We start from the raw sequence: 16,797 nt of genomic DNA on the forward strand, positions 1-16,797 counted from the left end.
TGAAACTTTAATTGGATGAGTAAGTTATGAAATGCTGGTTAGAATATGAGGTATTTGTCTTGAAAGTATTCTTTTATTGGTATATATTTTGTTGAGTTTTTAGGTGTACCTATTCAATAAAAATTCATGTAAGTAATTACAATGTGTATACTACATAAGTAGAATACATAATAATAATAATAAATCTTAATTAAGTAATTACTAGTACAGAAGGACTGTATATAGTATATAAATTAACTTTTGAGCATGAGTGCACTACCAGTCTTTAGCTTTAGAGATCTAAGCTTTACGAATCTAGATCTACTTACTTAAAACAATAAATAAAAGTTTAATAATAGTTTATTTATAAATCGTGAAATATCAATACCGTAAATGAAAGATAAGCAAAAGATTTTCTTTCAAGATAACGGGAAAATTAAAACAATAGTTGGAAATTGAGGGATGCAGTTTAGAGAAGTAGGTTCAATGAGTAGTAAGTGAACTTTTAAAAGGACTGTGGAGATGGTTATTTTCAATTAAGGGGTTATCGCTTTATCAGAGTATGGTTGTGATATTGAACTTTGACTTTGTATGACAATTTAGGGATGGGTTTACAGTTGACGAGCGTATTGGCCATAATTTCTTAATGCATTAATCTGATTGTTTGCTTAGATTGTTATTCGGTTATATTAGTTGAATTAAAATTCAGTTATTCAAGCTAGTTTTATACCTACCGCAGGAGATTCAATTTGCAAGATTGCTGAACTTCCTCAACTATAAGGATATTATAAGTTAATCTAATCCATATTTTTGAATTTAGGTACAATTGTTTAGTATCAAACAGTGGTATTTTTTAATGAATAGGGAAAAATAACCTCCGTGAGCTACCAAATATTTTGCGCCAACGTGACTTTTTAACCTCGAATGAAAAAACTAGTTGCGTTTTAAAAAAAGGTTATTCCATACTTGTACTAATTTACCATATCCTTAGTAATTTAATCCCTCCACTTTACTCGTCAATATGTTTTTCACGTAAGCATAAAGAGTCATAGTTGCATTGACACTCGTCAAGTACTGCTTGATATTGAAAGTTTTAATAAGGGTATGAGTTGGTGTTGCATTATTAGAGCTCAGAAAAATAAAGTTTACCGGCCCAATACACGCGTACGTCACCCTCGAAAATCAACTTTCGACGGAGGTCAATTTTCTACCTTCTTTTTTAATTCGTTTCTAAATTTAAAAGAAAGGGAAACTTTAGTTGAACTATTGAACCGGCCAAGAAGTGAAGCTACTGTGGGATAGCTACCATATTTCAGTTATTATTAGCTACCACAGAATATAAATATAAAGTAAATTAATTAGATTGTATCGTTTTATGGAGAATCAATGGATTTTATATCTATTCATTTGTTTGTGTAGTAATTCGCGCCTACTCAGCTACCTGGATGCAGGTATGAGAATGAGGATTTTTATAATACGAGTCGGTAAAGTCATTCCAGTCATTCAATGCAGTATAGTGACAATACTTGAAACCATCATAAGCTCAAAACATACTAATCGATAACCATTCTAAACGAAAATCATGCAAATGTTAAACAGAAGTCACTGCAGATAAAAATCTCCACTGTCATCTCGAAATTCATTTTACATTTTGAAACATCCTAAAATCTTACATGTTCTTTCACATCTTATAGAGCATCTTTTTGAACAGTGCTTATTACATGGCATCCAATTCTCTACCCACCGCCTTAAAAAAAAATAAGAATTTTCAATAAAAATTATCATCACGCTTCAATCCTTTCGTAATAATAAAATTGAAATTAAGGTTTGTAACCAGTTGGAAGTTTCTGTTAAAAATTCTTAATTCTGTTGCAAATCCCTTTTCTTTTCTTTCCACCTCCTTAATGTAACTTCAATTCAAAGTTGTGGAAAAAGTAACATGCATTGAGGATCATCATTACACGATTGATGGTTTTTTCACTCATAAATCCTAACCTTTTTCCTCCCTAAGAACTTTTTATATTCAAAATAAACTTGCATTTTGATACGAACATGATGAACATAAATTTGCTTACATGCAGAACATCAAGTGTGGTTTCTTTAATTTCTGAGCTCCCTCTCCTTGAAAGGCTCATAGGCAAGACGCCGTGAAGCTTGTTCTGAAAGTTAAGAACTTAAGAATATCGGAGTTATTATTTTCCTTGGTATTCCCATATCAGATGGATGAATTATCACAAAATACAATCAGAGAAATCGCTACTCATTAAGTCAAAAATTATCAATTTATTCAATTATTTATATAATAAGAAATATCATCAAGAATACTAATAGAAGTGATTTTATCCAATTGAAATTCTTGATCTCTATATTTTGATAATAATTGTTCACAAAGCTCTAATATAAAGGTGTTATTTCCGATACCATTTAAATTATTTTTAAAATTTTTGAATTTTATTAATTGAGTTAAATCCATAATTTGATAATTATAACATAGTTCTAAAACATTTAATTGTGGTAGTATCTTGGAATTATTATTAAAAATTCGATTTATTCCGGAATTTGTTAAATTTCTACAATTATTTAATGATAACCTTTTTAATTGAGGAAGTGATTGAGAAATTTCCCAAAGTACATTATCAGAAATATATGTACCAGCTAACCCAAGAGTATCTAAATTAGTATTATTTTTCACCAAATAATGAATAGATTGATCTGTTATTAAATGATTTTTATTTTTTCTACCAATATTAACATAAGTTAATTGAAAATTATTTTGAAAAATAAAATATAATCCTGAATCAGTTATTAATTCACAACCTCTAAGATCTAAATGTTTTAAATTTTTACAATAAAGACTAATTTGATAACAAAATTCATCATCAATAATTTTTGAACCTGTTATAATGATTTTTTGTAAAAATTGTGAACTTTGTTGTAACACGATTGAAGGTGGTTGTAATTTTGGACACATAAATAACTCTAATGATTGTAACTTGTGAAATTGAATATTTGAAATAAGTTTGAGGAAATTTGAATTTTTCAAATGAAATAACTTATGGAGATTTAAATTAGTTGGATTTTGAAAAGTTATTGATGAATTTGACTCAATATATTTCAATAGTTGTATTTCATTAGTGAAGTATAATTTCGTTGACATTATTTCTCTTGTAATTTTATTGAATAATTTATTAATTAAAAGACAATTAAGCATGGGATCTTTAGACGACTGCTTAATTGAAGTTGAACTTTCTAAGGCAGCTTTGGCTTTATCTTTATCTCCGTATATTAATAAAGCATGTTTATAGCTTGTTGGTTTCCTTCTTATCACTGTTGCTTCACTTGGTAATTGAGTATTTTGTATATCAACAAATGAAACTATTTTATATACAATTTCAGGAATATGAAATATTGATAATTTTGTTGCAGGAGGTTGTTGTTTTAAATTAAATGACTTTGTACTTGGTGATTCTAAAAATATGAATCTATGATTTGAAGGAGGTTTTATTGGTGAAGATTCAGGAGTCCAATTATCATCATCATCAGTTAAATCAGGTAAACTTTCCAAATCAGAAGCTGAATTAGAACAAGTACTTTCATTTCTTAACTTTCTTGTATCAGATAATGAATTAGAAGAATTTGTCCTTCTTGCTTTTCTAAATGGTGTTTCCTCATCTTCTTGGGTGAGACTTTCTCTTAAGTTTGAATATGTATAATTAGTAGGTACAGTAAAATTGAAAGCCATAATCTAATTAATATGCAAATAAAACTTGATGATATAATTTAATATATCAATAAAAGTAAAATTCTAAATGAAAGAAGTGAACATGAAAATAAAATAAAAAAAATGCTAAGTTAAATGATAGACTAGGGTGAGTTATTAAAATGGTGGATGATGATGATGAAGAAGATGATGGAATTGATTATGCCTTTGCAATGGGTTGAAGTGAAGTTTGAATAGTTTGAAAAAAATCTTGAGTTTCAATTAGCAATTGAAGGATTTGAAAATGTATTTATAAAACTTTCGAATTGAAATGGCTAGTAATTAAATGAGATGCATAAGGTAAACCCCTTGCTAACTTAATTTTAAGATGTACCGTTTCAGAATATAATTTTAACCAGCGGGATAGAAAAATTAAATATTCATTAAACCCACATAATTAGCAATACCTTGTTGTGTAATATCTTTAAATACTTGAGTACCGTAAGTTTGAGCCGTTTTAGAACTAATTTATTGCAACCTAAAGAATATATTAGCTCTACTTGACAACGAACCAGCAGAAAGATACTTAGTTTACTTAAACTTTAATGGCTGGTAAAAAATATAATTAGACAAAAAACTTCAATATTACACAAAATTGAATTTTACGAAGCAGAAAAAAAAAAAAAAAAAAAAAAATCTTACTTTTAAATTACTAATATCAAATATTATAAAGCTATCCCCATATAAAGACCATTATTATAACTGATTTGGGACGAATGCTTTTATAATAATTAGCCATCACTTCAATTGACAACCTATCATAAAGTATCACATCATAGAAAAAACTATCGAGCTTTCCCCGAGCTCAATATCAACTTGAAAATGTAATGAATTAGTAATTGAACCCTTTACATCTTAAGGTACCAAAAAAATTGAAGTATAGTCGAGTTTTTTTTTTCAATGCTGGTACATTACTGAAATACTGGCTTTCTTAATACTCAATATCCGTCTACCGCAACCCCTTGCTTAAAAAATTTTTAATATCACAGGACTTAATGCATCTTAGAATAAAATTTAGCCTTACCCTATATTGGGTTTAGCCTAAGAAATTAAAGATAAATTGTACATAAAATATCAGAACTAAGTTCTTTCAAATATGGTCTATTCGAAACTAGTCTTTGTTTGTAAAAGTATTAACGAAAAAATTTGCTTGATTCTCGAATACAATGTATTCAATTCAACAAGCCAATCTCGTATTTTGTTTACTTTGTATATTGTTTATCTCATGACAATAGAGTATACAATAGAATATATTAATTATGAAAGTATCAAGATTTGCATAGTCTGGCTGATTTGCGCAAATTTTAAATAAAGTTTGCGCGTTGAATAATAGGGCAGTTAATTTTTATAGTTAACTAACAATTACTCGTATTCAATAAATGATTGTTGACTCAAATATTACGTTCTATGATAATCTTTTTGCAAGTAGAATTAAAATTGAAACATGAAATGAAATATTCCAATCAAATAATTATTTCGGAGACGTTATCACTCTTTTGCATGTTAGCAAGTATTAAACACTGTCTCGGAATGGATATTATAGATTGAGTGATCAAATTATATAGGGTATAAATATGAATGGAAATTCATTTCGTTTGCCAATAAAAGTACCTTCTGTTGATCAGATTTACCGCAAAGACTTGTCAATGTGAAAATATAATTTTCGAGTAGAAACTTTATTAACTATGACTACGAATCTAATAAACGTGTAATGGATTGTAAAAAAAAACTATGTAGCTACATTTAATTTTTATATAGTTAAAGTCAGTTGCTAACTTTTTCCTTTAGTTGGTTGGGCTATAAACATTCAAACCATTATTCCGGTTAACAAAATCATGAAAGTTTTTCATTCAGAAAGCAAAATGAAGATTAGAGTAACGAATCAAATTTGTAGTAGTGATTTTAGAAAGTACTTTGTGATGTTTTTTTGCTAACGACCGTACTACCACTTTCAATTAAACTGTCGCATATGGACAGATTAGTAAATTGAGGAATCTATGATAATTCTTGCAAAAAGCTATTACTTGTGATCAATTTGAAGATTTTAATTGTTCGAAAACTTGCCAAAATCTATGATAAACTTCACTTTTCGAAATAAGTGTGTTTTCGAATGTCTTAATTAAAATTATTTGATTTACCTTTCCAAGATATACATGAAAACTACAATATATATTTTCCTAAGATATATGTCCTGGGTTTTCATTCACTGTTACATGTGCCATTTTGAATTCATGGATATGATATCGTATCAATCGAAATGCAGAGTAGAATAAGGAATTGTTCAACAATTTTTTCTTTGATTCAACTAGAAATAGCTAAACTATCAGCTTACTCAACAATCAATTTGGAAGAAGAAAATCAAGAATAATAATATTAAAAAAAGAGGAAAATTTTTAAATTAATTACATTAAGTAGTGCACAAAGGCAAATTTTGAAACGAACACTAAATAAATAAAGCACAAAAACAACGTCTGAGAAAAAATGTTACACCTTTTCTGATAAAACCTCGTCCATAATAGCAACACTTGAACCATCAGAATATTCTGGTTCATCTAAGTTTGACTTAGGACCAGAATAGACTTTATAACCATAAACGAAATAATAGATCAACGCTAAAATCCAAATACCAACATTTATAACAACTGTATAATTCATTGTTTTCTTATCAACTTCTATATTGTCTGGGAATGTAGACAGTATAATAATAAACATTAACCAAAGCACTGCAAGCAACATTATGGAATAACTAATCGTTTTACCAAACCAAAATGGTCCTGGGATGAATTTTTTTCTACCGTACGGCAAAAGAACAAGTAACATTGGAGTTCCCCATGCAACAGAATTACTATTGATTGCTAATGAGAACAAAGCATTAGCTCCAGCTGGGCCGATTAATGATAGCAAACCCAAAATAAGAGCCATTATTCCACAAAAACAAGTACTTCTAACGGGGATTTTGTATTTTGGATTGATGTATTTCAAGTAATTGGATACAACAGGGATCAATGAATCCCTTGATGAAGCAAAAACTTGACGGCTAATGGCAAGGACAATGGAGACCGCCATCATGTACTGGCCAACTGATATCAAGGCCATGAAAGCTGTTGCCCATTTGCGGCCTAGAGCATCATCGATAATTTGTGCCATTGCTGATCCAGTTTCACTTTCAAGAACTCTACTTATATCTCCATCTATAATACAAGCACAACAAACTGACACAACTCCAATACCCAAGATTGCGCAAGCAACAATTGAGCCGACTATACCAAATCCAATTGCACGTTGAGGGTCTTTGCACTCTTCCGAACAATGAATAACGGAATCAAATGATCCTATAACCCAGACTGCACCCTGTAAACTTAGACATACACTCCATCCAGTACTCCAACTCCTTGAATTCGTGAAATCTCCAAAAATTTGACCTCTAGTGTTGAACGTATGATTTCGGGAATATCCGACAGGAACAGCTATCACAAATAGCAAAACCAAGAATACATTAACATAAACTGCAATTCCCTGTAGTCTAGCTGCATTCTTTGTAGTTAAACATGCAATTATAACAGTGGAGATTATTGTTGCTGCATAAATTCCATAGCATCTTGCGTTAGTTACATCGAAATTACCATCCATCGAAATATTGACTGCTGATAAGACTTCAACCGCAAATCCCCAACTAATTGAACAATATCCACCTAATAGACCCAAAGTATTTGCCCATCCAATCAAAAAACTTATTGGGACCCGAATACTGTCAGGTGAATAATAGTTAGCGTAGTAATATAAACCTCCAGACGTTGGAAGAGCCAGTCCCAAAAAACTCATACTACATCCAACCAACGTTATCATACATGATGCTGCAAACCAACTCCACCATGCACCACCTAATCCTGATTCTAATAAAACTGGTAAAATTGAAGCTATTGATGGAAGTAAACTCATAATTGAAAAACTAATACCAAAAGTCTCAAATGTACTATAATGTCTTCTTAATTCTTGTTTATAACCTATTTGATTCAATAATTCTTCATCTCCTGCGTTTCGTTTTGGGTCAATAGATCTAACTTCAGATCTATTTGACATAATATTATGTAGATGAGTTTCAGTTCTTGATCTGATTGCCTCCATTTTAGTTATATGATATTGATAAAGGGTGGAAACTCTTATTGATGAATTTAAATGATATGATATTGACAAAAGGTGGAAACTCTTGTTGATGGTTTAAAATTTGAAGTTTGATGATAATGGTTTTAAAAAGCAAATTTTGCAACTAACGAAAATATTGATATACAGACATCTTCTTTTTTATATATTATTTCCAAAAGATAACGGATCTTAGTTAAAATAGAACATCATCGTAGTTGAAATAGTATTAAACAAAGCATAATCTTTAATTCATACCGCAGGTTAGATTTGTGTGGGTTTTTTTTTTGGTTTTTTTTTTTTTGCTGATAACAGAAATTGACCTGCACATAATTGAAGCTTATCAAATTTAATTTCAACAATTTATTGAACTTTAATACGATCAACATATTTAACAATACAAAGGTATGGAATCAAACTGATAATCTATATTGTGTATAAAACTTAGCGGGATTTTTCTATTCAAAATAATGTAAGATGCTATAAATTTTGATTGGATGTATATCTTATTGTCTTTATATTCACATTAACGTTCTAGGCACCTGCAACGGTTCATTAGTTGAAGCTTGAGTTAGCAAAAAAAGGTGAAGTAGTAGAGACGAGTCTAAAATTATTTTTAAACTTAGGTACACTGCAATTTTTTATCGTTTGGAGTTACGTCAACCCTATTAATTTCATTTCCGCCCCAAAATTTTTTTTTTGAAATACCTTTTTTTTGAAAAAAAAGGTAAACCATATCCGTAAAAGACATTACAATTAAAGTTTTTATAAATTTAACCTGATAATCTTGAAATTTTCGAAAATGAATTATTACATTCTACAATCTGCAAATTTCATTTTGTAAAATTCGTAATTATTAGGATAATGTACTTTCTTTATTCTTTATCTATTATTTATTACATGCTAAGTATTTTATAGACAGACATATTATAATAAAAGAATGACATTCAACTTTAATTGGCAGCGCAAATATTAACAACTTCATTACTTTTGAATAAACGCCTATCAAAATGTTATACCAAAAGTATGGTACAAAATAATCTAAAGACAACTCATCTACCTACATTATATAATCCATTGTTAAATTGTATATTCAATAATCCAAATCATTCAAAATCCCCATTTAAAAATGTCATTGAAGAGTTGAAAACCAAACATAATCAATATACTATACTTATACCACCAGCATATATATTAAACGAATTTAATGATCCAGCATCAGACTCATCAAGATCTAAAATAAAATTGAAAGATTTATGTTATTATAGTGAAGATTTTATTAAACTGCATGTCATTAAGACTGTAGCTCCAATATCATCAACAATCACACCAATTTCAAAAGAACAACTGGTTACTTATTACACGATGAATAATAAACAAATCTTAATTAAAAATCGAATGATTTATACTGGAAAGGGGTTTAAAAGGAGTTTGAAACTTAAAATTACATCTATACTGTATGTCAAATCATTTTGCGATTATTTCCCCACTGGATCACAATTTATGATTATTTATATTGAAAGTTCATTAATTGGTGGAACACCTCCATATCAAGTACCGACCAGTACTGTACAATCAAATGGTTCAATTCTACTGCAAGAAGATTTAGATACAATGACATTTGAAAAATTACTACGAAATTTTCCTTTATTATCAAAAGCTGTAAGTGATAAATTTTATAGACTTTTCCATCATAATAATACTCAATCACAACTACTACGAACACGAACGAGAAAGCAATTAAATGTTATAAAAACTGAATTTAAAAAAGTAGTAGATGAAGCATTCAAAATAATTCTGGATAGCGTCAAAGTTGAAAATCCAAATAGTGAACAAACGTATAATATTATAAATCATATAGTTAGCATTTATCCTGGTATTGATTTTAATAAACTAGTTCATGAATATGTGGAGTTAAACTTATACGATGTCTTGTGGTCACAATTAATCTTTCAATTTAATTATTCAAATGATGATAAAATGGAATATGATCAAGAAGCGATGAAAGTTTTACTGCTATCAAAATACGAGTCTTTATCTTGTCTATCATTAAATCAAATGGACTTACCTATTGATAAACCGTGGCAAATGAATGAGCTATATTCGAGAATATTTTATGCGATTCAAGAATTAAGAAAATTAGCTGATCCATCAATGACTAATCTGACTTTGAAAACCAATATTATTCGAAATACTATTGAAATTTTATCTAAAAGTGATAAAAATTTGGTAATTGATGCCGATACACTTATGGGGTTATTGGTTATGACGGTTGTTCATTCTAAAATTGATAACCTAGAAGCTCAAATTTACTACATACTAAATTTTAATGCAACTGAAAAATCAAATGATGGTCAATTTAACTATATCATGAGTAATTTAGATGCAGTTATTTGTCATGTATCGAGTCATGACACAAATTTATTGCATTGTTCACAACAAAATTTTGAATTATGGAGTGCAGTCTTTGAACAGAATATATCTAAGTTAAAGGATATGCTTAGTGAGATAGATCCCGAATCTGATTTACCATTAAATCATTTTTTGAAAAGTAAAAATATAAGTGGTGAAAGTTTAATTAATTTTGCAATCAAAGTTAAAAATTTCGAAATTTATCAAATGATTATGGAAAATCTTAATTGGTTTTCAATTGATTTTATTCTATTTGATAAAAATGTGATAAGAAATCAAAATTTGTTGGTGATTGCTTTGGTTGAAGAGACGGATGATGAAATTTTAGATGATTTGGTAAGCACTATTTTAGATAACACGACTTTGGAAGAGCAAATCTCATATTTGAATATGAAAGACAATTCGGGGAGGACCGTTGGGCATTATCTTTTTCACAAGCATAAACTAATTCCAAGACTAAGTCATCTAATAGATTGGGAGATAAAAGATCACAATTCACATACTCCTTTATTCAGTCTATGTCGATGTTATGACCATCCTGATTATCTCGAAATTTTGAAAAATGGCTTCGATGTTGTTTATGAAAAATATAAAACCATTGATTTTGATCTTCATGTGGATAAATCAGGTAATACATTATTGCATGTGATTTTAAAGGGTTTACCACAAACTCAAATTTTATCAAATAAACAAAACTTAATAGATTTGAATGCAACAAATACAAAAAGTTTAACTCCTTTAATGTCGTATGTTAAATACAGCAGATTGGAGAATTTGAAAGATATTTTACAAGATGAAAGATTAGATTTTATGTTTGAAGATAATAGAAATCATTATACTGTGTTTGATTATCTAAGTTTTGTTGCGAATAAATCAAAATCAAACAATTTGAAACAAATTGATCAAATTTTATCAAATTATATATTTGAAAATTATTTTCCTGATTCTTCGACAAAATTATTTGTTTTAAATGGAAAATATGATTCTAATTCGAAAGATTGGATTTTAAATCTAAAAACTGATAGTGGTCTGAAAAGTAAAACCTTAAAATCATTAAAACAAGTTTTATACGTTAAAAAGCTCAATTTTCCAATGTCAACAATCCCTGAATCTGAAGTATTTTGGAGAAATTATACAATAGGAGCAGGCACCACACCAATGTTTCAAAAATTTAGAATCAATAAATTGATAGATAGATTGAACATTTTATTTCAAAGTATGGTTTTTCAAAATATTGATCTTCAAAAATTTTATCATTCATTTGTAACTGATGAAGAGATATCTGTCCTTGATCTGAAACAAAGGATTTCAACCTCTGTTGAAGAGGAAAAACTGAAATTAGGAGATGTCAAACTAAAATCAACTCAAGTTCAAGAAATGCAAACATTCCTCAATTTTTCTTTACTGGATCTAAATAATCAGGGTCAAGTATTACATAAATTTATAAAATTACTTGATATAGGTGAACAAAAACAATTGGATTTGAAAAATGTGGAAAACTTATGTTTAAGTAGAATCAATAATGAAGAGTTTTTTACAAAATCTTTTGAAATACCCGAATACGATTCACAGAGTGCTAGCTTGGGGAAATTAGCTGATTATTTACAATGGATTGAATTTATTGGTTTTGAGTTGAAGAAAAATATTCATAAATTACTTCAAAATATTGATACATGGAATGATATTTTTCATCATATACGCTCAATAAATACAGAGTTGAGACTACAAGAACCACCTCCACCTACAGAAGGAGAACCTGCATTAACTAAAACTAGAACTAATAGCTCTGTATACTCAGTCACCCAAAATAATGTTCAAGATAATGAAAGTGAAGGATTTTTTGCATTTGGTAAAACAAAGAAATCAAAATATAAAGATTTACTCCTTTCCAAAGCTTCACTTGTTGAAAAATTAATGAAATTAAACCTTGATTTAAAATATGAATTTGAATTAATTGCAACAGAAATTTCAAATTTTTTAAAATTTAAAACCAACTTTTTACAATTTGGAATAAAAATATACCTTAAAGAAGAACTCATAAATTCAAGGAAAAGGCTATTAGAATTGAATAAAGTTTTGTATAAAATTAAAAATTAGTTCATTTCGTTGAAGAATCTTCTCGTAATAAAATATTATTTAAGATCGGACATTTTTTTCAATATTTTTTTTCCTCTTGATTTATATTTACACGTTTCAGACTTATTAAACCAAATCCACCATGTCAACCGTTTCCAACAAAGACATTGCTTTGTCTATCATAGGCTTTTTAAAGCAAGCGGTAGCATCAAAGGAAGTTGCTGAAGATTATGCAGAATCCATGGATATAGCAATTGACTGTATTGCAGATGCATTTGAAGTAAATAAAGATGATGATAAAAACACAATTGCCTCTAAATTCGGAGGTAAATCATTACCAGAATTATTAAAAAATCAAACCATTTCAAAACAAGATGAACCAACTCCAATTGAAGTTGATGAAGAAACCAAAAAAAAAGCTGATGAATTAAAAGTAGAAGGAAATAGAGCAATGGCGGCAAAAGATTATCCAACTGCAATTGCAAAATATACAGAAGCTATAGGTTTAGATCCAACAAATGTTGTTTATTTATCAAATAGAGCAGCTGCTCATTCATCAGCTAAAAATCATGAACAAGCAGTTGAAGATGCTGAAAAAGCTATAAAATTAAATCCAAATTTTTCAAAAGCTTATTCAAGATTAGGTTTAGCTCAATATGCTTTAGGTGATGCAAAAGCATCAATGGAAGCTTATAAAAAGGGTTTAGATGTTGAAGGAGATTCAAAATCAGAAGCTATGAAAAAAGGATATGAAACTGCAAAGAAGAGAGTTGAAGAATTGTTGGAAGATTCAATTGCAACTAATGATAGAGATGCAGGGTCAAGTGAACCTGCCTCAGGTGGTGCAGGTGCTGGTGGATTACCTGATTTAAGTTCCTTACTTGGTGGTCTTGGAGGAGGTGCTGGAGGAATGCCAAATTTTGCTGAAATGATGAATAATCCTGCTATAATGCAAGCAGCTCAACAAATGATGTCTGATCCTCAAGCAATGCAAAATTTGTTAAACAATCCAATGCTTAGTCAATTCATGGGAGGACTTGGTGGTAGAAATAATAATAACAATCAAGGTGGTAGTGATTAGAAGAATTTATATAGTTTATAAAAGATTTTTGTAATTAAGTTTATGAATGCTCTTAAAAAAAATTAAAGTCCGATCTGGTTGCCAGATATGCAAATGATAAAAACAATCTTTCGTCACTTTAAAACCACATCTATACTACGAGATCCGGTAGAATCTAAGGTTCTAAAAGCTACATTTGATGTTAATAGTATCAAAGATTTACCATTCAACGAGAATATAGAATTAGCATGGAAACAATTAATACCTTATAAAATCAAACTACGAAATACTGATACACCAGTATTATTTTTACATGGACTATTTGGATCGAAATTGAGTTTCAATAAAATAGGAAGATTATTCAGTGAATTAACTAGAGTGCCGACGTATTCATTAGATTTAAGAAATCATGGAGAATCACCACATGTTTTACCACATACTTATTCACAAATGGCTCATGATGTACATAATTTTATAAAAGAAAGAAAATGGGACCAATGTGTTTTGGTGGGTCACTCAATGGGTGCAAAAGTAGCCATGCTTATTAGTTTGTTATACCCTGAATTAATCTCAAAATTAGTTGTTGTTGATAATACACCTCATAATGAACCTTTAGATGATCAATTTAAAAATGATTTATTAGGAATGTGTGAGGTAGAATTGAATGGAGCAGAATATAAGAAAGGTGAGAATGGTAAAAGAGTTACTGAAGTTAAAGATATAAATAAATTTTTAAGTAAATATCAGAAAGATCCAATTAGTAGACTGTTATTAATGAGTAATTTAATAATAACTCAAAAAGATTATCGAAGTGTATCAATAAAGGACAAAAAGAAAGAAGTTTTTAAAGTCCCTGTAATGAATTTTTGGAAACATGATATAATAGATGCAATGGGAGCATGGCCAAAATTACCTTCAAATATTCCTAAATTTGAAAATCCAGTTTTAATAATGTATGGAATCAAATCAAATTTTGTGAAAAAGGATAACTTCGAGATATTTAAAAAGTATTTCACTAATTTAAAATTTGAAGAATTTGATACCGGTCATTGGATTTCAGTTGAAAAACCTAAAGAATTTCTAAATCTGTTGATAATGTTTATTTCTCCACCAAGTTCTAGAAATTATGAGGATCCACCAAAACGAAAAAAAGTCCTGAAGAAAATGTATAGATCAAAAAAGTGATAAAAAGTAGTTTGTATTGTAGATAAAATCCAACTAGGAAAATGAAGTTTATTTTGTAACTCTTTTTTAAACGTTCATGATCTTTTACATAGTAAACAATCATACACACTAATTCACAATGTCTGAATATCCATCAAACTCAGATGATTTATCACTACCGAAGGCAACTGTCCAAAAAATTATAGCAGAAATATTACCAAAAGATATTGCAATATCAAAAGAAGCAAGAGAAGCAATAACGGAATGTAGTATAGAATTTATAATGATGTTGTCTACTCAACTGAATGATATAGCTGAAAAAGAAGCAAAGAAGACCATAGCGTCTGATCATGTGGTAAAAGCTTTAGAGGAATTAGATTTCAATAATTATCTTGAAATCATAAATAAGATACTAAGTGAACAAAAGGAATTATTAAAAGGTAAAGAAAAGAGGAATAATAAGTTTCAAAATTCAGGATTAAGTGAAGAAGAGTTATTGAGACAACAAGAAGAATTGTTTAAGAAGTCAAGAGATCGTTTACAAAGTCAATCTGGTTCTCCAAATCATGATGTAAAACAAGAAGATTCAGGATAATAATATATATTCACTCCAAAAATTATTATGCTTGATGTATCCAATTTCCCAGTAACTGTTGACTTCTCTCTAATGTCGTTCCCATCATACAATCGTTACGTTCATCTTTTAACCCAATATAATCTCATACAATATAATTGCAATATTTACAGCAATCAAAGGTATCCTCATTAAAGTTCTAACAGCACTTATTAGATTTATTAATTTTTTCTTTACTGAACCTTCACTACTATCTAATCCTGTTTGAAATTGATTAAATTGATTTTGTATATTACCATTTGAATTTGATGATGTTGTAGATCCCCAACCAATTCTATTTAAAAATCTATCTTCACTTAGTACAGCTATACCATTTATTGTTAAAACTACCACGTAGAATAACTTCCCTAGTCCAAACATTATATGTATTATTTGGTTGTATTATTATGTCAATAGATTGGTGTGATTAAGAATGATGTGTGCGATCAATATTCAGAGATTCTTTTTCTCAAACAGTTTTGAATACGAACACAAAATATGAGCTAAATTGATGAATTCCTCTAAACAGTTGACATATGAGTAAAATTAAGTCATTCTGTCACTGTGTCAATACAATACAGCTAGCGGCTATTGAATGAACAAAGACTTAATGGAAGGAAAACAATTCACAACAGAAGAATATTGAATTTGATTTGATTCTGCTTTACAGAAAACTGCAATTAAACTTGATGGCGATAATGCTTTACAAAAGCAGTCAGATTACTTATACTATTATAACTAGAATACTCAATTTCCATCCGCAAAACAACTAGATGTCCTTGGAACTTGGAGAGAATTAACTTGTCTAGATGCATTGCAAAAGAGTCTATGTCTCGTGCGGCTGTAGAATTCCAAATATTGTAATATATACGCTATACGGTCTTCTCGATTTGTATAAGTATATAAACTACACGAACTATCTTATGATCTTAAACTTTGATATTTGTATATTACTGAACTCTAACTCTTTTGTTCGAGGTTCTATAAACTAGTTTTCTCTATGAAAATTTTTCTTTTCCTTTTTGTTTCGCAGCGTCCATATTTTGTACAACACTCCCTTGTTTCATGCATACCGATTTCTGAGGTGTGTATTAATACTCATGTCTACCAGTCCTTTCTCTTTAGTACTCTCTCTCTGTGTACAGCGAATGTTGGGAAACTTAAAGCTTTTGTGAATAAATCAGCCAAATCTGGTATATGTGGTTCAGATGTTTTAGTAGTTGGAACAGAAATAAGTCTTTCAGGTGATGTGACTGAAGATTCTGATGATGATGATTCATTAATAGTTGTTGATGCAAGTAATTTTGTTTCAGGTGTTTTAGTAGTTGAAACAGGAATAAGTCTTTCAAGTGGTGTGATTGAAGATTTTGATGATGATGATGATGATGATTCATTAATAGTTCTCGATCCTGATAATTCAGTTTCTTGATCTCGGTTTTCTAAATCTGGAGATACTTGATTTTCTTGTTCCACATTAACATTGGATGGCTCTTGATTCATATTTGAATTTTCTCAGGCGCCCGTTGTCGTAAAATTCTTGACCATGTTTCTTGCAATTGTAATGTATCTTGGTTTGGATTCCTCCTATGTGAC

General features: G+C 29.4%; 8 protein-coding genes across 8 annotated transcripts; 4 read left to right on the forward strand and 4 right to left on the reverse strand. All coding sequences in view use genetic code 12, as the record gives it.

Annotated features, from left to right (window-relative positions):
• Positions 1–2,266: 2,266 nt before the first annotated feature.
• Positions 2,267–3,721, reverse strand: AMN1 (Amn1p; the record flags this gene model as incomplete). The annotated part of the gene is made up of 1 exon (XM_051760662.1): positions 2,267–3,721. One exon carries the CDS (start codon positions 3,719–3,721, stop codon positions 2,267–2,269), a length of 1,455 nt encoding a protein of 484 aa, XP_051611658.1.
• A 2,502-nt stretch (positions 3,722–6,223) lies between these two features.
• KGF55_005630 (uncharacterized protein) lies at positions 6,224–7,864 on the reverse strand (the record flags this gene model as incomplete). The annotated part of the gene is made up of 1 exon (XM_051760663.1): positions 6,224–7,864. One exon carries the CDS (start codon positions 7,862–7,864, stop codon positions 6,224–6,226), a length of 1,641 nt encoding a protein of 546 aa, XP_051611659.1.
• Positions 7,865–8,905: 1,041 nt separating this feature from the next.
• Positions 8,906–12,388, forward strand: KGF55_005631 (uncharacterized protein; the record flags this gene model as incomplete). Its single annotated transcript, XM_051760664.1, has 1 exon — positions 8,906–12,388. One exon carries the CDS (start codon positions 8,906–8,908, stop codon positions 12,386–12,388), a length of 3,483 nt encoding a protein of 1,160 aa, XP_051611660.1.
• A 121-nt stretch (positions 12,389–12,509) lies between these two features.
• On the forward strand, positions 12,510–13,448 carry SGT2 (Sgt2p; the record flags this gene model as incomplete). Its single annotated transcript, XM_051760665.1, has 1 exon — positions 12,510–13,448. One exon carries the CDS (start codon positions 12,510–12,512, stop codon positions 13,446–13,448), a length of 939 nt encoding a protein of 312 aa, XP_051611661.1.
• Positions 13,449–13,541: 93 nt separating this feature from the next.
• On the forward strand, positions 13,542–14,612 carry KGF55_005633 (putative hydrolase; the record flags this gene model as incomplete). The annotated part of the gene is made up of 1 exon (XM_051760666.1): positions 13,542–14,612. The coding sequence occupies one exon, from the start codon at positions 13,542–13,544 to the stop codon at positions 14,610–14,612; it is 1,071 nt and encodes a 356-aa protein (XP_051611662.1).
• A 118-nt stretch (positions 14,613–14,730) lies between these two features.
• On the forward strand, positions 14,731–15,186 carry NCB2 (negative cofactor 2 transcription regulator complex subunit; the record flags this gene model as incomplete). Its single annotated transcript, XM_051760667.1, has 1 exon — positions 14,731–15,186. One exon carries the CDS (start codon positions 14,731–14,733, stop codon positions 15,184–15,186), a length of 456 nt encoding a protein of 151 aa, XP_051611663.1.
• A 108-nt stretch (positions 15,187–15,294) lies between these two features.
• Positions 15,295–15,585, reverse strand: KGF55_005635 (uncharacterized protein; the record flags this gene model as incomplete). The annotated part of the gene is made up of 1 exon (XM_051760668.1): positions 15,295–15,585. One exon carries the CDS (start codon positions 15,583–15,585, stop codon positions 15,295–15,297), a length of 291 nt encoding a protein of 96 aa, XP_051611664.1.
• A 723-nt stretch (positions 15,586–16,308) lies between these two features.
• On the reverse strand, positions 16,309–16,704 carry KGF55_005636 (uncharacterized protein; the record flags this gene model as incomplete). The annotated part of the gene is made up of 1 exon (XM_051760669.1): positions 16,309–16,704. The coding sequence occupies one exon, from the start codon at positions 16,702–16,704 to the stop codon at positions 16,309–16,311; it is 396 nt and encodes a 131-aa protein (XP_051611665.1).
• Between the last annotated feature and the right edge of the window lie 93 nt (positions 16,705–16,797).

The sequence above is a fragment of the Candida pseudojiufengensis genome, assembly GCF_024610245.1.
Source record: "Candida pseudojiufengensis strain CBS 10847 chromosome Unknown scaffold20, whole genome shotgun sequence".
Classification (NCBI taxonomy): Eukaryota; Fungi; Ascomycota; class Pichiomycetes; order Serinales; family Debaryomycetaceae; genus Lodderomyces; species Lodderomyces pseudojiufengensis.